The sequence below is a fragment of the Capra hircus genome, chromosome 29, assembly GCF_001704415.2.
Source record: "Capra hircus breed San Clemente chromosome 29, ASM170441v1, whole genome shotgun sequence".
Classification (NCBI taxonomy): Eukaryota; Metazoa; Chordata; class Mammalia; order Artiodactyla; family Bovidae; genus Capra; species Capra hircus.
This window is the reverse complement of record NC_030836.1, coordinates 41,725,385-41,753,360: the sequence shown is the minus strand read 5'-3', so window position 1 is coordinate 41,753,360 and position 27,976 is coordinate 41,725,385. Positions and strand designations below refer to the sequence as shown.

General features: G+C 40.2%; 1 protein-coding gene across 1 annotated transcript; it reads left to right on the top strand.

The window, feature by feature from the left end:
• Positions 1-27,835, top strand: LOC102189282 (solute carrier family 22 member 10-like). Its single transcript, XM_005699805.3, has 10 exons — positions 1-563; positions 11,729-11,832; positions 17,552-17,706; positions 17,808-17,976; positions 19,679-19,802; positions 20,375-20,490; positions 22,667-22,881; positions 25,097-25,205; positions 25,663-25,866; positions 27,275-27,835. Exons 1-10 carry the CDS (start codon positions 162-164, stop codon positions 27,333-27,335), a joined length of 1,659 nt encoding a protein of 552 aa, XP_005699862.2. The 5' UTR covers positions 1-161; the 3' UTR covers positions 27,336-27,835.

Below are 27,976 nucleotides of genomic sequence, written 5' to 3'. Positions count from 1 at the left end.
GATTCCATTGCTCTGTTACAGTAGTGAGGTGGGTTAGACCCAGGCATGAGAAACTGGCATGAGGTCACATAGACTTAGCGTGAATTAAAGAAAACATTTTCTCCCTTTGAACTTCTCTCTGTAAAGTCATTTTGACTCCTCTTGAATATCATCTATTCACAATGGCCTTTGAGGAGCTTCTGGATAAAGTTGGTGGCCTGGGGAAATTCCAGATCCTTCAGATGGCTTTAATTCTCCCTTCTCTCATGATAGTAGTCTGTCACTCACTGTTGGAGAACTTCACTGCAGCCGTTCCTGGTCATCGCTGCTGGGTCCACATCCTCGATAATGCCACTGTCTCCGATAATGACACTGGGATCCTCAGCCCTGATGTCCTCCTGAGACTCTCCATCCCAGTGGATTCAAACCTGAAGCCAGAGAAGTGTCGTCGTTTCCTCCACCCCCAGTGGCAGCTCCTTCACCTGAATGGGACCTTGCCCAACATGACTGACCTGGACACGGAGCCCTGTGTGGATGGCTGGGTGTACGACCACAGCTTGTTCTCCTCCACCATCGTGACTGAGGTAAAGGCCCCATTTACTTCTTGTAAGTGTAGGTGTATGCTCAGTCATGTCCTGAACATACAGTCGCGTCCTGAGTCATATCCTGTTTGAAAGTAAAAGTTAGTCATTCAGTCATGTCCAACTCTTTGTGACCCCATGGACTATAGCCCACCAGATCCCTCTGTCCATGGAATTCTCCAGGCAAGACTACTGGAGTGAATTGCCATTACCTTCGCCAAGGGATATTCCTGAGCCAGGGATTGAACCCAGTGCTCCCTCATTGCAGACAGACTCTTTACCAACTGAGCCACCAAGGAGTGCTCCTATCCTGTTTAGAATAACATAAATTAAACAGGGTTCAAGTCTTCAGTCACTGAATAGATAATGCAGCCAGCTTCCTTTCATACTTTTAGTAAGTAGTGATCGATTATCTTTTTAATTGCCAAGCACTTTATTCTTTTTAATTTATTTATTTTAATTGGAAGATAATTACTTTACAATATTGAGATGGTTTTTGCCATATATCTGTATGAATTGGCCATAGGTATACATGTGTCCCCTCCATTCTGAAGCCCCCTCCTATCTCCCTCCCCACCCTATCCCACCAGGTTGTCACAGAGCACTGGCTTTTCATGTCCTGTGTCATACATCAAACTCACACTGGTTATCTATTTTACATATGGTAATTTTAAAAACCCAGGAATAATCAAATGAGACTTAAATAAACTTAAAAGCTTTTGCACAAAGAAGGAAACTATAAGCAAGGTGAAAAGACAGCCCTCAGAATGGGAGAAAATAATAGCAAATGAAACAACTGACAAAGAATTAATCTCCAAAATACACAAGCAGTTCATGCCACTCAATACCAGAAAAACAAACAACCCAATCAAAAAGTGGGCAGAGGCTGAGAATAAGATGGCAGAGGGGTAGGTGGAAGTGGAGTACATGTCTCTCCACGGATACATCAGGAATACACCTTCAGACACAGAAGTGCATGCAGAATACCAGCTGAGAGCAGGCAGGAGCACCTGACCAGTGGAAAAGAATATATAAAACCATGCAAAACTTGGTAGGATGAAGGAACTGGGGGGAAAATAGGAGTGTTAGTAGGACTGGACCTGCTCTTGGTGGGAGGGGGAACTGAAGCAAGGGTCCAGTCCCCACAATGGGACAATTGTCTGAGTCAGAGGAGAAACATTTAATGCAAAGAGTGAAACAGCTGGTCTGTGGCAGCCTAAATGGAATGAGAATCAGACAGTCCTTGCCACAGCCATACATACTTCAGACAGGAACACTGGTCTTCTGGAAGGAAGGTGCAGCAGCTGGGAGCTGGAGTTTAGGGATTGTGGCGCAATCCCAGGGTGAGGGCTGCTACTGACTGTGGAGGGACAGTCTGAGGGGATGTGAGGGAGGAGATCGTAGTGGGAAATGCTGGTGGAGGAAAGCCCAGCAGCCATGGAAGCAAGGTGATACTGCTGAGTCACATGTAGGGGGTGAAGCCATCACCATAGCCTCTCTCTCCCCACACTCCAGCATCGGCAGCTGAACAATAGAAAGCCTGGCCTAACAAATGCCTGACGCACTGAACTAGAGTAGGACCCCATCCAGGGTGCTCCTTTCAGTGACTGATATGCCAAACTACAGAGTAGGACCCCAGCCAGGGGGGCCCCTCTATGTGCCTGACTCACTGAACAACAGAGAAGGACCCCAGGCAAGGGGGCCCTCTAAGTGCCTGAATAGGCGGAGCTATGGAGAAAGACTGCCCAAAGAGGCCTTCTGATCGCCAGCTACAAGAGGCTGGAATAAAGACTCTGATAGGGCCATAACTCCTGTGACAGAGACAGTCCGTGTCCCTGCACACATGGCACCAGCAGGGTCCCCACCAGCTGTGCCACCTTCATGCTCAGCTCTCACTGGGGCAGAGCTGCCACAGGCAAAAAAAGTCCTGCGTCTATGCATGCAAGGTCGCTTCTGTCGTGTCTGACTCTGCGACCTTGTAGACTGTGGCCTGCCAGGCTTCTCTGTCAGAGACAGGGTTCTTCAGGCAAGAATATTGGAGTGTATTAGCCAAAACTGGTTGCCATACCCTTCTAGAGCACTATATTTCCTGCTGCCCTAACTGCCAACCCCCCTGAGTACCTGGTGCTGCCAGAATCCCTGCGACCCAAGCAGCTGCACCACCTTCACACCTAGCCCTCACAGGAGCAAACCCAAACCTTCCAGGACAGCCTCAGGAGCTAAACCCCAGTGGACAATCCACATGTAGAGGTGGAAATAACACCACAGTTGAAACCCAGGGACAGTGTGGCTAGGGAAAAAGACCCAAAACGTTCCCACCAGGTGTACAAGCTGCAGATTAAATCCACATGATCAACTAAGCAGACTCTGTGTCTATGGAATATGTAAAAGGCCATTGAGAGTTTCCACAAAAGAAAATGCACTAGTTCTGATAGCTCTGGACATTGGAGGCAAGAACATACAAGAGTAGGACCAGACTAGAATCTGAGCTGCCCCCACAGCAGGTCCAGAGATTGGCACATGTTGGAGGGCATCCTAGGGAGGTAAGGTGAACTGTGATTCCCAGTGAGGGAAACTGACAGCAGTGACTCAAGAAAAACATTCACTATTCTTTTTTTTTTTTTTTTACTTGTTCTGTAGATTCTTTTGGATTTTTTTTTCTTTTCTTCCCCTCTGTAGTACTTGTCGATTTTTTCAGCACTAAGAAATCCAATTAAGCTTTTGAGCTTTTATTATTGTTGTCATAAACCTCTGTCTCTACATTGGGCTTTTGCAGTTCTGTGGAGTTTTCCTCTTTTCTTTTTTCTTTTTTAATTTTTTAAACCTATTATTATTCTTTCCACATTGATTCCTTTGTTTGCTATTCCTACTGTTCTTTTACCCTTGCATTAATCTTTAACATATATAAATCTTCTTTGTCTGCCTCTATTTAACTGTGCACAGCTATTTTTTCTTTTCTTTCTCTCCTTTCCTCTCAACATATTTGTTAGAATTATTTTCATTGCTTTATTTCCCAGTTGGCAACTTGCTTTAGTTTTGTTTTCCAGTTTGTTCTAGTAGATACAATTTTCGGTTTCCTTAGTTTACCAGGTCAATCTATTGTACTTTATTTTTGTTGGACTGTTTTGATTTTGCTTACGGGAGTATTTGTATATGTATATTCAGTCACACTTTCTATCGTTGTTGTAAACTCTGCCTCTATGTTGGGCTTTTGCAGCTCTGTGAAGTTGTCCTTTCTTTTTCTTTTTTCTTTCTTCTTCCATTTTTTCCTTTTCTCTTTTCTATAATTTTAATTTTTAAGCCTATTATATTTTTTCTACATTTATTCCTTTGTTTGCCTTTCCTACTGCTCTTTTCCCCTTGCAGTTAATCTTTAATGTATATAAAACTTCCTCATCTACCTCTGTTTAAGTTTGCATATTTATTCTTTCTTTCTTTTCTTTCTTTTCCCTCAATATATTTGTTAGTTTTGTTATCATTGCTTTATTCCCCACTTGGCACCTTGCTTTAGTTTTGTTTTCCAGTTTGTGCTTAAGTTAGTTTTGTTCTTAACTGGTAAATATAACTTTTGATTTCTTTTGTTCACTGGGTCAATCTACTATACTTTATTTTTGTTGGACTGTTTTCACTTTGCTCATGGGTGTATACATATATGTGTATATTCCATTATTTTTTATTTTCCTGATTTTGTAATTTCCATTCATCTGGGGTTCATCTTTGGTTTCTTGTTTTTGGATATTTGTTTTAATCTCACTTAATGCCATAACAAACCACTTGTGGAATTGTTGTTCCTGACCAGAGATCAAGCCCTAAGATTTTGGAATGGGAGCACTGACTCCAAGACCCTAGACTTCCAGAGAACTAATCCTAGGGAATATCAGATAGTGAGAACTCACTCAAAGTAAACTACTTGAATACAAGAACCAGCATCACCCAATCACCAGTAGCACCCCATGCAGGATGCCTCATATAAACAACAAACAAGACAAAAATACAAACCTAATCATCGTCAGACAGGATTATCACCTCACTCAGCCTTGCCATCAGAGGAAAGACAAACAAACAAAAACTCAGCACAAATCTCACCCTATACGAAGCTAACACAGCACTTTCACAGCATCATCTTTCAGGATTTGAAATAGCTCAACTGGAATTTCATCACCTCCACTAGCTTTGTTCGTTGTGATGCTTCCTAAGGCCCACTTGTCTTCACATTCCAGGATGTCTGGCTCTAGGTGAGTGATCACACCATCATGATTATCTTGATCGTGAAGCTCTTTTTTGCACAGTTCTTCTGTGCATTCTTGCCACCTCTTCTTAATATCTTCTTACATTGCTGCTGCTTCTGCTGCTGCCAAGTCGCTTCAGTCATGTCCAACTCTGTGCGATTCCATAGAGGGCAGCCCACCATGGTCCGTCGTCCCTGGGATTCTCCAGGCAAGAACACTGGAGTGGGTTGCCATTTCCTTCTCCAATGCATGAAATTGAAAATGCATGAAAGTGAAAAGTGTAAGTGAAGTCACTCAGTCGCGTCCAACTCTTAGCGTTACCAAATGTAAAATAGATGACCAACAGAAATTTACTGTATGACTCAGGAAATTCAAATAGGGGCTCTGTATCAACCTAGAGGGGTGGGATGGGGAGGGAGTTGGGAGGGAGTTTCAAAGGGAAGGGTATATATGTATGCCTATGGCTGATTCATGTTGAGGTTTGACAGAAAACAGCAAAATTCTATAAATCAATAACCCTTCAATAAAAAATAATAAAAATTTTAAAAGTGGGCAGAAGACCTATGTTTATGATAAAAACTCCCCAGAAAGCAGGAATAGAAGGAACATACCTCAACATAATAAAAGCTATATATGACAAAACCACAGCAAACATTATCCTCAATGGTGAAAAATTGAAAGCATTTCCCCTAAAGTCAGGAACAAGACAAGGGTGCCCACTTTCACCACTACTATTCAACATAGTTCTGGAAGTTCTTGCCATAGCAATCAGAGCAGAAAAAGAAATAAAAGGAATCCAAATTGGAAAAGAAGAAGTAAAACTCTCACTGTTTGCAGATGACATGATCCTCTACATAGAAAACCCTAAAGACTCCACCAGAAAATTACTAGAGCTAATCAATGAATATAGTAAAGTTGCAGGAGACAAAATCAACACACAGAAATCCCTTGCATTCCTATACACTAATAATGAGAAAGTACAAAAAGAAATTAAGGAAACAATTCCATTCACCATTGCAACGAAAAGAATAAAATACTTAGGAATATATCTACCTAAAGAAACTAAAGACCTATATATAGAAAACTATAAAACATTGGTGAAAGAAATCACAGAGGACCCTAATAGATGGAGAAATATACCATGTTCATGGATTGGAAGAATCAATATAGTGAAAATGAGTATACTACCCAAAGCAATTTACAGATTCAATGCAATCCCTATCAGGCTACCAACAGTATTTTTCACAGAGCTAGAACAAATAATTTCACAATTTGTATGGAATATGAAAAACCTAGAAGAGCCAAAGCAATCTTGAGAAAGAAGAATGGAACTGGAGGAATCAACCTACCTGACTTCAGGCTCTACTACAAAGCCACAGTCATCAAGACCATATGGTACTGGCACAAAGACAAATATAGATCAATGGAACAAAATAGAAAGCCCAGAAATAAATCCACACACATATGGACACCTTATCTGCAACAAAGGAGGCAAGAATATAAAATGGATTAAAGACAATCTCTTTAACAAGTGGTGCTGGGAAAACTGGTCAACCACTTGTAAAAGAATGAAACTAGAACGCTTTCTAACACCATACACAAAAGGAAACTCAAAATGGATTAAAGATCTAAGCATAAGACCAGAAACTATAAAACTCCTAGAGGAGAACATAGGCAAAACACTCTCTGACATAAATCACAACAGGATCCTCTATGACCCACCTCCCAGAATATTGGAAATAAAAGCAAAAATAAACAAATGGGACCTAATTAAACTTAAAAGCTTCTGCACAACAAAGGAAACTATAAGCAAGGTGAAAAGACAGCCTTCAGAATGGGAGAAAATAATAGCAAATGAAGCAACTGACAAACAATGAATTTCAAAAATATACAAGCAACTCCTGCAGCTCAATTCCAGGAAAATAAACAACCCAATCAAAAAATGAGCCAAAGAACTAAATAGACAGTTCTCCAAAGAAGACATACAGATGGCTAACAAATACATGAAGAGATGCTCAACATCACTCATTATCAGAGAAAAGCAAATCAAAACCACAATGAGGTACCATTTCACACCAGTCAGAATGGCTGCTATCCAAAAGTCTACAAGCAATAAATGCTGGAGAGGGTGTGGAGAAAAGGGAGCCCTCTTACATTGTTGGTGGGAATGCAAGCTAGAGAAGCCACTATGGAGAACAGTGGGAGATTCCTTAAAAAACTGGAAATAGAATTGCCTTATGACCCAGCAATCCCACTGCTGGGCATACACACCGAGGAAACCAGAATTGAAAGAGACACGTGTACCTCAATGTTCATCGCAGCACTGTTTATAATAGCCAGGACATGGAAGCAACCTAGATATCCATCAGCAGATGGATGGATAAGAAAGCTGTGGTACATATACACAATGGAGTATTACTCTGCCATTAAAAGGAATACATTTGAATCAGTTCTAATGAGGTGGATGAAACTGGAGCCGATTATACAGAGTGAACTAAGCCGGAAAGAAAAACACCAATACAGTATACTAACACATATATATGGAATTTAGAAAGATGATAATGATAACCCTGTATGCGAGACAGCAAAACAGATGCAGATGTACAGAACAGTCTTTTTGACTCTGTGGGAGAGGGAGAGGGCGGGATGATTTGGGAGAATGGCATTGAAACATATATAATATCATATAAAAACGAGTCACCAGTCTAGATTCGATGCAGGATACAGGATGCTTGTGGCTGGTGCACTGGGATAACCCAGGGGGATGGTATGGGGAGGGATGTGGGGGTGACGGTTCAGGAGTGGGAGCTTATGTACACCCATGGCAGATTCATGTTGATGTATGGCAAAACCAATGCAGTATTGCAAAGTAAAAAAAAATAATAAAATAAATAAAAGTGGGCAAAAGACCTAAACAGATATTTTCCAGAAATAGAGATGTAATATGCAAAAAGATACTCAACATTGCTCATTATTAGAGAAATGCAAACCAAAATCCCAATGAAGTATTCTCATACCAGTCAGATTATGAAAGTGAAAGGCACTTAGTTGTCTCCGACTCTTTGAAACCGCATGGACTAAACAGTCCATGGAATTCTCTAGGCCAGAATACTGGATTGGGTAGCCTTTCCCTCCAACCCAGTCAGAATAGCCCTCATCAAAAAGTCTACAAATAATTAATGCTGGCCAGGGTGTGAAGAAAAGGGAACCCTCTTACACTATTGGTGGGAATGCAAACTGATACAACCACTATGGAAAACAATATAGAGATTCTTTTTTTTTTTTCTTTAATTTTAAAATCTTTAATTCTTACATGCATTCCCAAACATGAACCTCCTTCCCACCTCCCTCTCCATAACATCTCTGTGGGTCATCCCCATGCACCAGCCCCAAGCATGCTGTATCCTGCGTCAGAAATAGACTGGCGATTCAATTCTTACATGATAGTATACATGTTAGAATGCCATTCTCCCAAATCATCCCGCCCTCTCCCTCTCCCTCTGGGTCCAAAAGTCTGTTATACACATCTGTGTCTTTTTTCCTGTCTTGCATACAGGGTCGTCATTGCCATCTTTCTAAATTCCATATATATGTGTTAGTATACCGTATTGGTGTTTTTCTTTCTGGCTCACTTCACTCTGTATAATCGGCTCCAGTTTCTTCCATCTCATCAGAACTGATTCAAATGAATTCTTTTTAACGGCTGAGTAATACTCCATTGTGTATATGTACCACAGCTTTCTTATCCATTCATCTGCTGATGGACATCTAGGTTGTTTCCATGTCCTGGCTATTAAAAAACTAAGAATAAAACTACCATCAGTTCAGTTCAGTTCAGTTCAGTTGCTCAGTCGTGTCTGACTCTGCAACCCCATGAATCGCAGCATGCTAGGCCTCCCTGTCCATCACCAACCCCCGGAGTTCACTCAGACTCACGTCCATCGAGTCAGTGATGCCATCCAGCCATCTCATCCTCTGTTGTCGCCTTCTCCTCCTGCCCCCAATCCCTCCCAGCATCAGGGTCTTTTCCAATGAGTCAACTCTTCGCATGAGGTGGCCAAAGTACTGGAGTTTCAGCTTTAGCATCAGTCCTTCCAAACAAATCCCAGGGTTGATCTCCTTCAGAATGGACTACTTGGATCTCCTTGCAGTCCAAGGGACTCTCAAGAGTCTTCTCCAACAACACAGTTCAAAAGCATCAATTGTTCAGCACTCAGCCTTCTTCACAGTCCAACTCTCACATCCATACATGACCATAGGAAAAACCATAGCCTTGACTAGATGGACCTTAGCTGGCAAAGTAATGTCTCTGCTTTTGAATATGCTATCTAGGTTGGCCATAACTTTTCTTCCAAGGAGTAAGCATCTTTTAATTTCATGGCTGCAATCACCATCTGCAGTGATTTTGGAGCCCAAAAAATAAAGTCTGCCATAAGACTCAGAAATCACACTACTTGTCATATACTCTGAGGAAACCAGAATTGAAAAAAGCACTTTATTTTTCAATAAACAAAAAACTAGTGTAGTGAAAAAACAAACTAGAAAAGAATTTTAGTATCACAAAGCTTTAAATTGTGTGAAGGTGTACAGTTAGAAAAGATATAATATGTGAAAACTACCCTTGGTAGAATGTTCTTGCCTTACTTGCAAATTGAAAATATGTGTATTAATTTTTTAATTTCCATGTCCTGGCTACTTGTCAAAAAATGATATCAGAGTGCATTTCACCCTAAATGTAATCCAGGCATCATAAATTTTTTTAAAAATGTATTTAGTGTGTCCAAAATCACTGCAGACAGTGACTACAGACATGAAATTAAAAGATGCTTGCTCCTTGGAAGGAAAGCTATGACAAATCAAGACAACATGTTAAAGAGCAGATACATCACTCGCTGACAAAGGTCCATATAGTCAAAGCTATGATTTTTTCAGTAGTCATGTATGGATGTGGGCACTGGATCATCAAGAAGTCCATGCCCAAGAATTGATGCTTTCAAATTTTGGCGCTAAATAAGACTCTGGACAGTTCTTTGGACTGCAAGGAAATCAAACCAGTCAATCCTAATGGAAATCAACCCTGAATACACATTGGAAGGACTGATGCTGAACCTGAAGCTCCAGTACTTTGGCCACCTGAGGGAAGATCTGACACATGGGGAAAGACCTTGATGTTGGGCAAGATTGAACTCAAAAGCAGAAGGCAGTGGCAGAGGATGAAATAGTTAGAAAGCATCACTGACTCAATGGACATGAATTTGAGCAAACTCCCGGAGATAGTGTAAGGCAGAGGAGCCTGGTATGCTGCAGTCCATGGGATCACATAAAGTCACACTTGACTGAGCAACTGAACAGCAAAACAAAAGACAGAAACATTGATGTATGCAGTGTTAAGTGAATATGAAGATTGGCCCTGATATAACCTACAGGATTTAGCTGAGGATCTGAAAAAGTCATGCCTAATCCCAAAGAAAGGCAATGCCAAAGAATACTCAAACTACCGCACAATTGCACTCATCTCACATGCTAATAAATAATGCTCAAAATCCTCCAAGCCAGGCTTGAGCAATACATGAACCGTGAACTTCCAGGTGTTCAAGCTGGATTTAGAAAAGGCAGAGGGAACCTGAGATCAAATAGCCAACATCCACTGGGTCACTGAAAAAGCAGGAGAGTTCCAGAAAAACATCTATTTCTGCTTTATTGACTATGCCAAAGCCTTTGACTGTGTGGATCACAGTAAACTGTGGAAAATTCTGAAAGAGATGGGAATACCAGACCACCTGAACTGCCTCTTGAGAAACCTCTATGCAGGTCAGGAAGCAACAGTTAGAACTGGACATGGAACAACAGACTGGTTCCAAATAGGAAAAGGAATACATCAAGGCTGTATATTGTCACCCTGCTTATTTAATTTATATGCAGCGTACACCATGAGAAATGCTGGGCTGGAAGAAGCACAAGCTGGAATCAAGATTGCCAGGAGAAATATCAATAACCTCAGATATGCAGATGACACCATCCTTATGGCAGAAAGTGAAGAGGAACTAAAAAGCCTCTTGATGAAAAGGCTCTTGATGAAAGAGGAGAGTGAAAAAGTTGGCTTAAAGCTCAACATTCAGAAACCTAAGATCATGGCATCTGATCCCGTCACTTCATGGGAAATAGATGCGAAACAGTGGAAACAGTGTCAGACTTGATTTTTGGGGGGCTCCAAAATCACTGCAGATGGTGATTGCAGCCATGAAATTAAAAGACACTTGCTCCTTGGAAGGAAAGTTATGACCAACCTAGATAGCATATTCAAAAGCAGAGATATTACTTTGCCAACAAAGGTCTGTCTAGTCAAGGCTATGGTTTTTCCTATGGTCATGTATGGATGTGAGAGTTGGACTGTCAAGAAAGCTGAGCACCAAAGAATTGATGCTTTTGAACTGTGATGTTGGAGAAGACTCTTGAGCATCCCTTGGACTGCAAGGAGATCCAAGCAGTCCATCCTAAAGGAGATCAATCCTGGGTGTTCATTGGAAGGACTGAGGCTAAAGCTGAAACTCCAATACTTTGGCCACCTCATGGGAAGAGTTGACTCATTGGAAAAGACTCTGATGCTGGGAGGGATTGAGGGCAGGAGGAGAAGGGGATGACAGAGGATGAGATGGCTGGATGGCATCACCGACTCAATGGACATGAGTTTGAGTGAACTCCGGGAGTTGGTGATGGACAGGGAGGCCTGGTGGGCTGCGTTCCATGAAGTCGCAAAGAGTCAGATTCGACTGAGCAACTGAACTGAACTGAACTGAAGCTGTGACTGGAATGATATGGAGAAGTAAAGGTTGTGAAGGAAACCAGAGAGTAGTTCATTAAAGGGCTATTAGAGTGAGCAAATATTTAAGGATGTAACATACTGTGAAGCTCCTCTGTGCTGATTTCTTTCTCTTCCAGTGGGACCTCGTATGTGATCAACAGTCACAGAAACCGTTGATTCAATCCCTAGTTATGGTTGGAATACTGGTGGGGGGCCTCATCTATGGCCATCTCTCAGACAGGTGAGTATCTCCACATCACTGCTGCCCCTCCTCTGTGGTGTGTTCACAGTTTATGATTACTTGTTTCATAAGGAAATGTTTCTTTAGTTCCAGGATACAATTTATGCTGTTGTGGGTTGCCTTGGTTTCCAGGGAGCTATGGATGGAAATTCAGAATTAGACTCATTGTGATGAATGCAATTTGTTGCCACAGGTCTCTCTGTTTTAACACAGAAATAACCTTTCCATAAGATTAAGGGCAGGGGGCATTTCAGAACAATTTTTAGAGGCAAGTTACCATGAAATTAGAGAGGCCTCATAAAGATGAGGAGTTACCAATGAGAAAAGAGAAGGTGTTTTCAAGATAGGTGGTTCAGCCTGTTTGAAGAAAAAGAGTTGTAGCCCTTTGCCGTGAAGTCTGTGTGTCCCTCACAGATCAGTGAGCTAAATGCTTGCAGGTTCCTACCTTGGTCCTCATGTCATGGTCTTCTGTGTGTGTGTGTGTGTGTGTGTGTGTGTGTGTGTGTGTGTGCACGCACACGTGTGCGTGTGTGTTCAGTCACTCAAGGTGTCCGACTCTTTATGACCCTACAGACTGCATCCCTCTAGGCTCCTCTGCCCACAGTATTTTCCAGGCAAGAATATTGGACTTGGTTGCCGTTTGCTCCTCCAGGAGATCTTTCTGACCCAGGAATCAACCATATCTCCTGCATTCCTGCATTGGCGGGCAGATTCTTTACCACGGAGCCGCCTAGGAAGCCCATATCACGGTTACCTTACTGTAATCAGTGCTCTATAAAACTTCTGTGTTTCTGGGATGGTACTGAAGTTGGAGTATAAATTATTGTGTCTATAATCTGGTTGTGTGATTATGTTAAAAGAAAAAAGAAAAAGCCTACTTACAAGTAATATTTGCCGCCATACAAGGCAATTAACTAATCCGTAGACCTCATGTGTCACAATATGTGGTGTGAGAAGTTTGGGTTATCCTGTACCTGACAGTAGTCATTCATAACGTACATTCTTGAAGCAATAGGACAAATACGGCAGCTACACATTTAAGTCTCCTATAGGGGAAATGGGAGGCTTAGAGTAAGTATCCCTTGTCATTTGTAAACCTGATATAATTTAATCTTATAGCTGAAAATTGTTGACTCTGACTGTATCACCTCAGTGTAATTAGTCAAAGATTTCTGGATCAGAGTGCTCATTTGCACCAGCCTACTGACTGAGCCTTTTATGACTATTCAGAATAAAATGCTGGTTGAGAGTTTAGATGGACATAGAGTCATAGATGTCTAGGTTTGTGTGTCTGTGTGAGTTATGATAGGAGCTGAGAGTGGAAAATTAGGTGAAGAGATAACATTGTAGCTAACCTAAGGATTTTAAACTGACATAGGTAAAAAGTTTATGAGCACTGGCTTCACAAGCAGAAATAGGTAAGGGAGACTATGTCAAAATAAGTCTGCTGCATAGCGAAAGAAATGATTGACAAAATAAAAAGGAAATATGTAGAATGAGAGAAAAATATTTGGAAGCCACGTATCAGATAAAGAGTTAATATCCAAAATGTACTGGGAATTACTACAACCAATAGAAAAAGAAAAAAACATAAATAACCTGTTGCTAAAAATGGGCAAAGGAGCTCAGTAGATAGTTCTTCAAAAAAAGACAAAGAAGTAGTCAACAGGTATATGAAGAGATACTTAACATCACTGATCATCAGTTCAGTTCAGTCGCTCAGTTGTGTCCAAGTTTTTGCTACCCAGTGGACTGCAGCACACCAGGCTTCCCTGTCCGTCACCAACTCCCAAAGCTTGCTCACACTGATGTCCATCGAGTCAGTGATGCCATCCAACCATCTCATCCTCTGTCGTCCCCTTCACCTGCCTTCAATCTTTCCCAGCATCAGAGTCTTTTACAGTGAGTCAGTTCTTCACAGCAGGTGGCCTTCCAATGAATATTCAGGACTGATTGCCTTTTGTATCGTCTGGTTTGATCTCCTTGCAGTCCAAGGGACTCTCAAGAGTTCTCCAACACCACCGTTTAAAAGTATCAATTCTTCAGCACTCAGCTTTTAACTCTCAGGTCCATACACAACTACTGGAAGAACCATGGCTTTCACTAAATGGGCATTTGTCGGCAAAGTAATGTCTCTGCTTTTTAATGTGCTGTCTAGGTTGGTCATAGCTTTTCTTCCAAGGAGCAAGCGTCTTTTAATTTCATGGCTGCAGTCACCATCTGCAGTGACTTTGAAGCCCAGAAAAATAAAGTCTGTCACTGTTTTTGTGGTTTGCCCATCTACTTGCCATGAAGTGATGGGACTGGATGCCATGGTCTTGGTTTTTTGAATGTTGAGTTTTAAGCCAGCTTTTTCACTCTCCTCTTTCACTTTAATCAAGAAGCTCTCTAGTTCATCTTTGCTTTCTACCATAAGGGTGGTGTCACCTGCGTATCTGAGGTTATTGATATTTCTCCCGGCAATCTTGATTCCAGCTTGTGCTTCTTCCAGCCTGGCATTTTGCATGATGTACTCTGCACATAAGTTAAATACGCAGGGTGACAGTATGCAGCCTTTTCCCAGTTTGGAACCAGTCCATTGTTCCATGTCTGGTTCTAACTGTTGCTTCCTGACCTGCATATAGGTTTCTCAAGAGGCAGGTCAGGTGGTCTGGTATTCCCATCTCTTTAAGAATTTTCCACAATTTCTAGTGATCCACACAGTCAAAGGGTTTGACATAATCAATAAAGCAGAAGTAAATGTTTTTCTGGCACTCTCTTGCTTTTTCTATGAGCCAATGGATGTTGGCAATTTGATCCCTGGTTCCTCTTCTTCTGCTAAATCCAGCTTGAACATCTGGAAGTTCACGGTTCATGTACTGTTGAAACCTAGCTTCGAGAATTTTGATCATTACTTTGCTAGCAAAATCAAAACAACAATGAGATACAGGCTCACACCATTTGGATGGACATTGTATCCAAAATACTGCTGTCAATCCCAGAGTCAAAGAACTTTTTCCTCATGCTTTCTCCCAGGAGTTTACTGTTTCAGGGTAATGTTTAAGTCATTAATCCATCTTAAATGAATTTTTGAATGGTATGAATAGGGATCAAAGTTCATCTTTCTGCATGTGATTACCCAGTTTCTCAATATCATTATTGAAAAGAATATTACTGGCTCCTTTATCAAATGTGATATCTGAAGAATTAATTTCTGGAATCATGATAAGAGCATTATTATATGTGTCCATCTTTATGCCAGTACCATAATCTTTTTATTACTGTAGCTTTACACTATACTTTGAAATCAAAAGTGTGATGCTTCTAAGCTTGTATCTTCTTTGTCATAATTGCTTTGGCTATTTGGGAACATGTATGATTTCACATAAATTTTAGAATAGCTTTTGCTATTTCTGTGAAAAATACCATTGGGATTTTTTTCATTGCAATCTTTTGGCAAGCCTGGGAAATAAATACCCCTTGTACCAGCAGTTTGCAATGTCTGATAAGTTAATTAGCCCAGGGCATTTTAATTAGTAAGCTGCAGAGTCTGAACTCAAATCCCAAGACTTTTTATTTAGTAAACTTTATTTCTTAGAGTAGTTTTAGGTTCATAGCAAAATTGAACAGAAAGTACAGAGATTTCTCATATACCCTTAATGCTGATAATGGGCAAGATTACCATTGGAATTTTGATAGAGATTGCACTGAATCTATAGATGGCTTTGAGTAGTATAGACATTTCAGTTCAGTTCAGTTCATTTCAGTCGCTCAGTCGTGTCCGACTCTTTGCGACCCCATGAATCGCAGCACGCCAGGCCTCCCTGTCCATCACCATCTCCCAGAGTTCACTCAGACTCACGTCCACCATGCACATGGGTTATCTTTCCATTTATTTGTGTCTTCTTCAAGTTCTTTCATCAAAGTCTTGCTGTAGTGTCTATGTATTTCATCTCCTTCATGAAACCGATACTTATTTTATAATTTTGATGCTATAGTAAGTGGAATTGCTACCTTTTAAATTTCTCAGACATTGCATTCTTGGTGTATAGAAATGCATTTAACTTCATATGTTGAGTTTTGTATCTTGCAGTTTACTGAATTTGTAGATTGGTTCTAGCAAATTGTTTGGTTGAATCTTTAGGATTTTCTATTAATATATACAAGTTCATATTATCTGTAGCAAAGAAAATAAAATTCTTCCTTTCCAGTATGGTTACATTTTTCTTCTTTATCTTGCCTGCTATCTCTAACCAGCACTTCCAGAATTGTGTTGATAGAACTAGTATGAGCGGGCACTTTTTCTTCCCTGAACTTAAAGGAAAATCTTTCAAATTGTCTTTGCTGAGTATGATGTTCTCTGAAGGGTTGTTTATATCACATTTATTGTGTAGAGTTATATTCCTTCTATACCACCTAATTGAGTATTTTTTATCATGAAAGGGTATTGTATTATGTCAAAAGGCTTTTTCATCTTTTGAGATCATCATTTGATATGCCCAAACTATCCCTTCCTCCCTGACAACTATAAGTTCTTTAAGTCTGTGAGTCTGTTTCTGATTTGTAAATAAGTTCATTTCTATCATTTCTTTTTAGATTCTGCATATAAGGAATGTCATATGACATTTCTCCTCCTCTGTCTGACATTTTATTCAATATTTCAATCTGTAGATCCATCCATGTTGCTGCAAATGCCATCATTTCATTCCATTTTATGGCAGAATTATATTCCATTGTAGATATGTACTGCATCTTCTTTATCCTTTCATTCATCAATGAACAATTAGATTGCATTCCTGCTCTGGCTGTTGCAAATAGAGTTGCAATGAACATTGGGATGCATGTATCTTAAGGCCCTCTTTTCTTGATGTCTGATGAAACAGACAATTCACTTTTCCTTATTTGTTTTGCACCTTCTTTTCCTTCATTCTCCATCTTAGGTAATTCTTTCCTCTGAGATATTTATATAACAGCCTCTGGCTGAATTATGGTGCTCTTATATTCTGTTCTAGAAAAGTATATTGCTTTAGGCCGATGAAATCAGATTCAACAAAGAGTGACTCTTACCTAACCCTTCAACAACTTTCATGCATTATTCCACTGATCTTTTGCATCAGTTTAGCCTTGCCTGTGTGGTCCTCAAGACCCAAGTACACTTTTAGCTCTCTTATGTTTCAGACACTTAAGAGACTATACACCAGATTAAACACATGCTAATACATGACTGCTTACAAAAGTGTTACAATTTCCAACACCATGGTTTCTTCTGTGAGGTTATTTTTATTTTTGGCCATGCCACATGGCTTGCAGGATGTTAGCTCCTGGATCAGGAACAGAACCCATGCCTTCAGCAGTGAAAGCATGGAGTCCTAACCACTGGAACACCAGGGAAGAAAGTCAAAAAGAGAAAAACAAAAATCATAAATTAACACATATATGGAATTTAGAAAAATGGTAGAGATGAACCTATTTGCAAAGCAGAAATAAAGACACAGATGCAGTTTCTTTTATATGGTGTCAGAGGCATCTGGTGGTTGTATGATGAAGTTTTTGTATTATTAGCATATAGTCAAAGATTGTTGCTTTATGGAGATTTGCATTGTTGATTTAGCTCTTGTTTACTCAAGCTTTCAGGTACATGATTCTCTTGTTAAAGTTATAGAGTATGTTTTTGTTTTCTTAATTTATTGCCATAAATTATCATTACTCACATCACCTAAGCTGACTGTCTGATTTGTAGGTTTGGGCGAAAGCTGATTCTCAGGTGCTGTTTACTCCAACTTGCCATCTCTGGGACCTGTACAACCTTCGCTCCCAACATCTTCATTTACTGCTTACTACGCTTCTTGTCAGGCTGTTCCATTGCAGTCATAATAACAAACAACTGTTTTCTAAGTAAGTCAACAATTCTGATCTAATCTATCTTCTTAGCCTTGAATTTGAGCTTGAAATTTCACACTTATTTGACATGATAACACTGTTTTAATATCTTTCAGTTATAGAGTGGACAAGATCCCAGTCGAAAGGCATGGTATTAACATTGATATACTGTGCCCTTAGTATTGGACAGATGATCCTGGGAGGACTGGCTTTTGTCTTTCGAGAGTGGCGCACCCTGCAGCTGGTGGTGTCTGTACCTTTCTTTGCTTTCTTTCTCTCCTCAAGGTATGAAGTTCTCTCTCTCTCTTAAGGAAATCTGGGATAAAATGCACATTGAATTGGGATATATTGATTTTCTTATTCCCCAACACATTCTTATTGTTTGGACCTGAAATCCATGTCTGTTACCTGCTCATTCTGGGCAATTTGAGTTTTGAGAAACATAACATGGAGTAACAATAATCTTCCTGTCTGTGACTTATAGGTATTTTCTGCCATCTGGTTCCTAAGTCTTTCCCAATATAAAGGTCATAGAGCTATCCAATATTATTTTCCTTAATATAAAATACAGACTCAATTTTTTCTATATAAAAAAGATATACCTTTAATTCTATTTTGGCTATGGAATGAATCAGGTCACAGAAAAGCTTTCAGTGATTTGTTCTGTTGCAGATGAAATTGGATGAAAAAGATGAAGCAAACTTATTCACAGAGCTGTTTCACAAAATAGCAACAAGATTTTCCACTAGCTAAATTTGCACACAGATTAGATGATTTACATTATGAATTCAGCACTCCTTCTTCTTTTAAATAACTTTAATAAATAATTATTAATGAATAACTTCATTCCCACACTAAAACCAATCTAGGGAAAATCAGATTTAGGAGAACATAAGGAGATGACTACAGGTTTTATAGAACGAAATGAGTTCAGAGAGAGAGGACAGTATAATCCATGTCAGACTCATCTATTAAGTCATTCTATATTTGTAACAACACTACAAGGAAGCTAGCACTACTATACCCATGCTATTAATGAGAAAACTGAGGCAGATGTAAATAAGCAATTAGTTATTAATTGGTATTAGTAATTGGATAATTAGTTATCAACATAACTAGTAGTAGCAGGAGTAATTGTAGTCATTGTTAGGCTTTAAGCTGACATTATGGGGGCTTCTTTTTTAAAGGAATAGATACTGTAAATATATGTCATGTGCAAAAAGTTGTTTGTCCCATGCCAAGGTGGAAGAAAATTATCATGTGAGGGACTCTCAAGATTAAGCTTGTCAAGCTTCTTGTAAATTCTCCTAGTGAGTAAGCAAAGAGGCAATTTGACTCCAAAGTCTGTGTTCCTTACTGGTAGTACAACTTTCAAGTGCACTGTCATGGAGTGGTTAGTCTCATATTCTCCTAGTATTTGTATAATAGATCTGGAATATCTCACATTCCCTGGTGGCTCAGATGGTAAAGAAACTGCCTGCAATGCAGGAGACCTGGGTTCAATCCCTGGGTCAGGAAGATCAGCTGGAGAAGGGAATAGCAACCCACTCCAGTATTCTTGCCTGGAGAATTCCATGAACAGAGGATCCTGGCGAGCTACAGTCAGTGGGGTCACAAAGAGTGGTACACGGCTGAGCAGCTAACACTAACTAACTGATCCAACAAGGGAAGTGGTAGATTTTAGATGAAAAGCAAAACGCAACTATTATCAGTTGACATGTGACAAATAATCAATGGCCTCCCAGGTGGTGCTAGTGGTAAAGATTCTGCCTGCCAATGCAGAAGATGATGCAAGAGATGTGGGTTCGATACCTGGGATAGGAAGATCCCCTAGAGAAGGAAATGGCAATCCACTCCGGTTTTCTTATCAGGAAAATCCCATGAACAGAGGAGCCTGGCAGGCTACAGTCCTTAGTGTCTCAAGGAGTCGGACAGGACTGAGCGACTGAGCACAGCTGACTGCACTTGCTTGCTCATCTTTCATCAGGTGGCTGGTGGAATCTTCTCGATGGCTGATTATCACCAACAAACCAGATGAGGGCTTAAAGGAACTTAAAATGGTTGCACACAGAAATGGAATGAAGAATGTTGAAGAAACCCTGAACTTGGAGGTGAGTGGGAAAGGGAAGGGAAGATGATTACTTGGTTGAAGGGAAATCATAAACTCACCTGCCTTCTCCTTCTTGAGATAGACAAGCTGCTTTCCTAACAAGGACAGTTAGTTGAGAATGGAAATTCCCTAGACTTTCATGGGCATCTAATAGAAAAGAAGCTTTGAGCACTGTGCAGCTACTTCTTTCTTTTTTAAACTTTTTTATTTTGTGCTGGACTATTGCTGATTAACAATGTTATGATAGATTCAGGTGAACAGCGATGGGGATTCTGGGATACATATAGGAGTATCCTTTAGCTCACTTCCTCTGAATCTAAAACTTTTCTACTCTTGAGTCACCCTACCTCCATCTATGGCCTCTTCTTCAAAATCACATTTTAACATTTAATTTCCTGGAGTCTCCCTTAACTCCCTACATCTTCCTTCATTGCATGTTCACATGTGATTGCATGTACAATATGATATACTAGAAAGAAAGAGAACACATGCCTCTTGTCCTCTTGTGTGCCAGCGCACATCACGATTCCTGGCACTATGTTAGCAAATGATACATGTTTGTTGATGTTGAAGGGTTTGAGAGCGACCATGCAGGAGGAGCTGGAGACAGCACAGGCTAGAACAACTATATTTGACTTGTTCCGCACACCCAACCTGCGAAAAAGGATCTATCTCCTGTCCTTTGTGAGGTAGGCTACTCACGGTGCATGTGAGAAGAAACATGAATCTATTAATTTCAAATCTTATAACAGTATCGTGGGAGAAAGGGCATACTTGCATTTTTGAAATTAATTTATTCTAATTGAAGGCCAATTACTTTACAATATTGTAGTGGTTTTTGCCATACATTGACATGAATCAGCCATGGGTGTACCTGTGTCCCCCATCCTGAACCCCCCTCCCACATTCCTCCCCATCCCATCCCTCAGGGTGGTCCCAGTGCACTGGCCCTGAGCACCCTGTCTCATGCATTGAACCTGGACTGGTGATCTATTTCGCATATGGTAATATTCATATTTGCATTTAAAGGATGAGGAAAACAGGCCAAGTAAGACTCATGTGGAACTGATTTTACAATGACAGTTCAGTCATATCACACTGCCAGTCTCTTCACTAGAGACTGAGGTTGAGAACTTCCCTCACAGTACAGATTTTGGCACTTAATTTTCTTCATTTATTCTTTGAATTTTAATTGAAGCAAATCTGGCACACTGTAATGTGAAGAGATCACAAATAAATACAGATCAATGAATATCTCAGTGTCTAATAATGTAACCAACATACAAATCAAGATAGAACAATCCTAGTTCCCCAGCAGTTCTGCTCATGTAACCCATATAACCACCACCACCTCCATCACTACCCCACTCTCATCTCCTCCTCACTGCCCTCCACTGTGCGCTGTTCCAATCTCCATCACTAAAGATGAGTGGTGACTGATCTTAACCTTCACATAATAAATGACATAAGGGTTCTGTGACAGGTCTCCTTTCTTCAGGCTCATTCATGAAGATTCACCCATTCTGTTGCTTGTACCAGTAAACTGTTCTCCCGGTGTTTTATTTTCCATTACATGACTACACGGCAATGTCTGTATGTACTTCAAATTTGATGGACTGTATTTGTTTCCGTTTTGGATACAGTTTGTGTGCTAGCAAATCTTGTTCATTATTTCTTGAGGAGATGTAACTACCTACTTTGATAGAGTCAGGAGGAGAAACTTTAAATACAGTTCTGAATTTTCGAAGACTTACACACACATTAGCCACTGGAAAATACATACCCACTGCCAATCTTAACCTTGGAGAAGGAAATGGCAACCCACTCCAGTACTCTTGCCTGGAGAATCCCAGGGACGGGGGCAGCCTGGTAGGCTGCCATCTATGGGGTCACACAGAGTCGAACACAACTGAAGCGACTTAGCAGCCAATCTTAAGAAGTAACTACTAAGCTGAACAATTTACTTCTTTCCAGATATATTCCAGTAGATGTCTGCATTTAAATGCATTATGCTGTTTCAACATTTCTTTACTCACTAGGAAACACAGATTTATGTTCCAGAATCCTACACAATCAGAATGGAAGAAAAAAGTATAGATAATGATCAAGAAGGACCTTGCTTAAAATTGCTGTGATCTGTGGTGTTTCTTGTTGTAAGTTCTAAGTGTAGCTCTCTCTGGTTGTAGTAGATCTTTAAAGTGGACTCATGTCTAGATGCTTTCTGTGTAAAATGTAGATCCCCAGTGGCAATATTTTATTACATTTCTGATGGTACAGTTGGTGCACGTTTGCTTTCTGAATTCTTCCATTTTCCCTTATGCTAAGAAATCAGATAAAACGTTTAAATTCCCCAGAATTCTGTTAGACCCAAGGACACTGCTCCCACGTCAAGGAGACACTGGTAGTCTCTTTGCAACTTCAATCATAGTTGAGAAAAAGGGAATTCTTCCCAGTACTAGTGTTGGGGGACGAGAAGGAGGACTCACAGAATTCATACATACATACGTACATTTATACAGACAACCCACAAAAAGAAATCCTTCTCCAATTTATAAATTTTAATCATCCTGTATTCAATTTCTCTAAATCATTCACTTTGGTGGACTGGGCCAGATTATGTATTCCTGTCATTGTCAACTCTATGCTTAGGGACTCAGAAAAAAAAAATGACAAGAGGGAGTGTCACTTTCATATACAGACACATAATCTTTTATTGTATCTTTATCACATTAAAATTAAGTATTATAGAGATCAGACTGGGCCTTTATTCTTTAACCTCGACCATTGGCTGCCTGGATCAACATAATCATCAACGACAGCAATGGGCTCTAATCTATGGCTTGTGTCTTCTTTTGTTCGCTACAGATTTGCAAGCACACTACCCTTTTTTGGCATTATTGTCAATCTACAGCACTTTGGAAGCAATATTTTCCTGTTCCAGGTAATCTTTGGAGCTCTCACTATCTCAGTCCGATGTCTTGCACTTTACCCACTGAACAATGTGGGCCGTCGACCAACCGAGATGTTTTTCCTGTTCCTGGTGGGACTTTCCATTTTGATCAACATGTTTGTGCCTCAAGGTGAGAGAAGATTGGAATTTGGGGAAAGGAAGTGTCTTTTTCAAACCACCATGGATTGTGTTGGGTCATACTGTCTGGAGCCAGCAGTAGAGAATGGTCTCAATTAAAGGGAAAGAAAAAAAAACTAAACTAAACTAACCACCTCCACACCTCAGGGCCTTTTAAGGTAGATCAGACAGCATTCTGTCTATGGAACATATTTCTCCCATTGCAGTGCCCTATCAGAGACTGTGACCCCAAACCCTGGGGCTGAAACTCTTGCCTTCAGAGACAGCCCACACTCTGTCTATGGAGCAGGTGGTGGTTTAGTTGTTAAATCATGTCTGACTCTTGCAACACCATGTTGTGGCGCATAAGGCTCCCCTGCCTCTGTCCGTGGAAATTTCCAGGCAAGATTACTGGAGTGGGTTGCCATTTCCTTCTCCAGGGGATTTTCCCGACCCAGGGATAGAACAAGGCTCTCCTGTATTGTAGGTGGATTGTTTACCAACTGAGGCACCAGGGAAGGCCAATTAAAAGCTAAGTCCTACCCAAACCAATCAAAGAGTATATGAGAAATTCTAATAAGATTTTAGAAAAAGAACCAGAGATCAGCAAGTGGCAGTTCAGACATCTATTTATCATCATTACATAGTGAATGTTGTCTGTAAAGTGGTACCATTAGTCCTGACAGTTTCTCTAGGACAGGACTTGTTCAGTTGCCATTCACACTTTTAATAGCAAGGATGGAGGGGTGAGATCTTGCAATTATATCCCAGGTGAAAACATAGTATTGTCACTCCCTCTGTTTTGGCTCAGTACCAGATATGATGGGGCTACCCTGGTAGTTCAACTGGTAAAGAATCCACCTGCAATGCAGGAGACTCTGGTTTGATCCGTGGGTCAGGAAGAGCCCCCAGAGGAGGGCATGGCAACCCACTCCAGTCTTCTTGCCAGGAAAATCCCAGGGACAGAGGAGCCCGTTGATCTACAGTCCATAGCGTGGCAAAGAGTCGGACACAACTGAAGCAACTGAGCATGCATGCACTTGGTAGTTCTATTTTTAATTCTTTTTGGAACCTCTATACAGTTCTCTATAGTGGTTGTATCAACTTATATTCCCATCAATGGTGCAAGAGGATTTCCTTTTCTCCACACACCCTCCAGCATTTGCTTATAGATTTTTTGTTGATGGCCATTATGACTGGTGTGAGGTGATACTCCACCGTAGTGTTGATTTGCATTTCTCTAATAATGAGCAATGTTGAGTATCTTTTCATATGTTTGTTGGCCATCTCTATGTTTATGTCTTCTTTGGAGAAATATCTATTTAGGTCTTCCACTCATTTTTTATTGGGTTGTTTGAGTTTCTTTTATATTGAGCTGCATGAGCTGCTTGTATATTTTGGAGATTAATCCCTTGTTAGTTGCTTCATTCGCAATTATTTTCTCAGATTCTGAAAGTTGTCTTTTCATCTTGTCTGTGGTTTCCTTTGCTGTGCAAAAGCTTTTAAGTTTAATTAGGTCCCATTTGTTTGTTTTCATTCTTAGTTTCATTACTCTAGGAGGTGCAGCTAGGGGATCTTGCTGCCATTTATGTCAAAGTGTTCTGCCTATGTTTTCCTCTAAGAGTTTTATAGTGTCTGGCCTTACAGTTAGGACTTTTATCCATTTTGAGTTTATTTTTTTTAATGGAGTTAGGAAATGTTTACATTCCATTCTTTTTCGTGTAGCTGTCAAGGTTTCCCAGCACCACATATTGAAGGGGTTGTCTTTTCTCCATTATATTTTCTTTTCTCCTTTGTCAAAGTTTAGGTAACCATAGGTTCATGAGTTTATGTCTGGACTTTCTATCCTACCCAAAGCAATCTACAGATTTAATACAATTCCCATTAAATTGCCAATGGCATTTTCAAAGAACTAGAACAAAAAAATTTGTATGGAACCCCCAAAGAACTCCCAATAGCCAAAGCAACCTGGAGTAAGAAAAACGGAGCTCAAGGAATCAGGATCCCTGAATTAAGACTACACTACAAAGCTATGGTAACCAACACAGTATGGTACAGGCACAAAACAGAAATATAAATCACTGGAACAGGATAGAAAGCCCAGAGGTAAATCTACAATATATTTCAAAAATACAAACAGCCTATAGAGTATTTTTACTGACTAAATTTTGTGGGTGTTGATTCCTTCAGCCCAGATTTTTTAATCTCACTGATTTTCTCATCTCCAGATATGCAGACACTGCGTGTGATTTTGGCAAGTGTGGGAATCGGCTGTGTTGCTGCCTCTCACACCTGTTTTTCTGTCCATCAAAGTGAACTCCTACCCACTATTGTCAGGTATGAGTTTATGAATACTCTGCCAGGACCCATAAGAGAACTTTCCCAGCTAATTGTTGCTTATTCAAGGGAATAAACATAATAAGATCTGTTAATTATAAAGCAATTAGTATTTGTAATAGTGCTTTAAAAATAATTATAACCAAAATTACTGCAAATGCTGACTTTGTGCCATGTACCATGCTAAGCAGTACTTCAATGCATCCTCTCTTAACTTTTTAGAAGATTTGTCAGACTAGTCACAATATGTAACACTCTGTTTAAAGAGTAATTCATATTGACCTTGACAAAGACATCTAGCAAATCACAGAGCAAATGACAAAAGCAAGACGTTTTCATCAAGCTCATGATTTAATACTTGTGGAGTTTTCTGGTTCAAAATAAAGTCAAAATAATAGATCATAAATTAAAGTCCAGAATTTAAGTGGATTATTATATATTGTCATTTACCCTTTAGAGCAAAAGCTGCAGGATTAGATTTGTTGGCTAATAGGTGTGCGGCAGCACTGGCTCCCCTGCTGATGACCCTAGTGGTGTATCTACCCACCCTGCCCTGGATCATCTATGGAATGTGTCCCATCATTGCTGCTCCTGTTCTCCTTCTCCTACCTGAAACTAGAAATCTGCCTCTGCCTGACACCATCCAGGATGTGGAGAATAAGTGAGTAAACCTTCTAACCATCCCCTGGGAGGGACTGTGTGCTTTGGATCTGTGTGTGAGAAAGGCAACACACCGCGTGGGTCCCTCAGATCACTGGGGAGGCTGAGCCTTGCCAGGGATACTCCCATCTCAGGCCATTGCCTTCATAAGTGGCAAGGTCATTTCTATTCACTGTGAGTTTCAATCTAGACTGCAGAGATCCCTTCTGCCCTGTTCTCTTTGGTAGTTTTAGTGCTGAAGAGAAGATATTAGCTCCACTAATATCTTGGGGCACATCTTACCTGCCCTCATGAGAGACATACATTTCTGATCATGTTTCATGGTCTTCAGAAGTCTCTCTTTGAAAAGATACTAGAGAGAGAAATCTTATATTGGTGCCTATAAGACTAGACAATTTTGCTGTGATAAATAATGGAAATATTGAGGATAAGGAAAATAAGAAACTGGTAAAAAAAATTTGTAAATAAGAAAAATGCTTGGTCACTCAGTCATTTCCGACTCTTTGCAACCCCATGGACTGTAGCCCACCAGACTCCTCTGTCCATGGAATTTTTCACACAGGAATACTGTGATGGGTTGCCATTTCCTACTTCAGGAGATCTTCCTGACCCAGGGAATGAACTCCAAATTCTTGTGTCTTCTGCATTGGCAGGTGGATTCTTTACCACTGCCCCACCTAGGAAGATTATTACTGACCTACAGCTTCCATAATGGAGTGACTCAAACTGAGCTCCTTAAACAACAGAAATTTATTGTCTTACAATTATATAGGCTGGAAGTCTGAGCTGTAGTTGTTGGCAGGGCCACGTCCCCACTATAGGCTCTAGGGAAGGATCTGTTCCAGGTCTCTCTTACATTTCAATTTGCTTGTGGCAGCATAACTCCAATTTTCACATGGCATCTCCCTGCACACCTCTGTGTCCTGATGTTTCCTTTGTGTAAAGACACGAGTCTTATTGGATTAGGGGCCCATCCTAGCCCAATATGACTTCATCTTAATTCATTTTATCTGCAACTTCCCTGTTTCCAAATATGGCAATCTTACATTTGAGGTACTAAGAGTTATAACTTGAACACATGAATTTTAAGAGAGACATGATTCAACCCATAACAAATGAGGAACTCCTTTAGGATTTTCAGTTTACCTCTTGCTTTTCTTCCATCACTGGCCCGACCTCTAGAGAGACCAAATGATAGTAGCAACTTTCTAGGATCTCCACAGTCAGCAGAGCCTATTCCAGCATGAGTGTCAATCCCATAGATTTTATTGAATTAAAAAAGATGATGGAGAGGATCAATTTGTACTTATGTATGGAGGGTACACAAACCTACTTTCACATTTTCTTTTTTAAAGGTTGTTTTTCCTTTACTTATTGGTTGGTTGACTGATTGTTTCTTGTTTTTCCAGCAAAAAATTCTCAAGAACAGTAAATGAAAAAGATCTCTGCATAAAAGTGACAAAGTTTTAACGAGTTATTGGTGAAGAAAAGAAAAATACAAGAACAAATATGAATTTGCCTTTTTATTCACCAACTGGCAAGAAAATATACTGGAAAATGTATCTCATTTATAATCATTATATTAATTTGCACTTTATCATATACTTTGTTGGAACATGTAATTTCATGAACAGTTCAATTTGGGGGAAAGTAGTTTAAAAGGTTTTGAATTTAATCAATAAATTATTAATAGACAAGATGATTCAGATTCAGAAACAAAGAAACACCATGGAATTAAGACCTGACTGGTTGATATATGGAACAACATATGGTGAACCCTAAAAAAATTTACAAAAATCAGAACACTGTATCATATGCAAATGGACATTGAAAGAAACCCAGAAACAGATACCCAATATGTATATGCTTAACATAATACATTTGACATCATAAATATCCTTCAAAAAAAAGCTTATGTAATCTTTGAATATCTTGTGTGTGAGAGCTCAGTCGTGCCTGACTCTTTGCAATCCCATGGACTGTAGCCCACCAGGCTCCTCTGTTCATGGACTTTTCCAGGCGAAAATACTGGAGCAGGTTGCCATTTCTTTCTCCAGGGACCTTCCTGACCCAGGGATTGAACCCACATCTCTTACATCTCCTGTATTTGC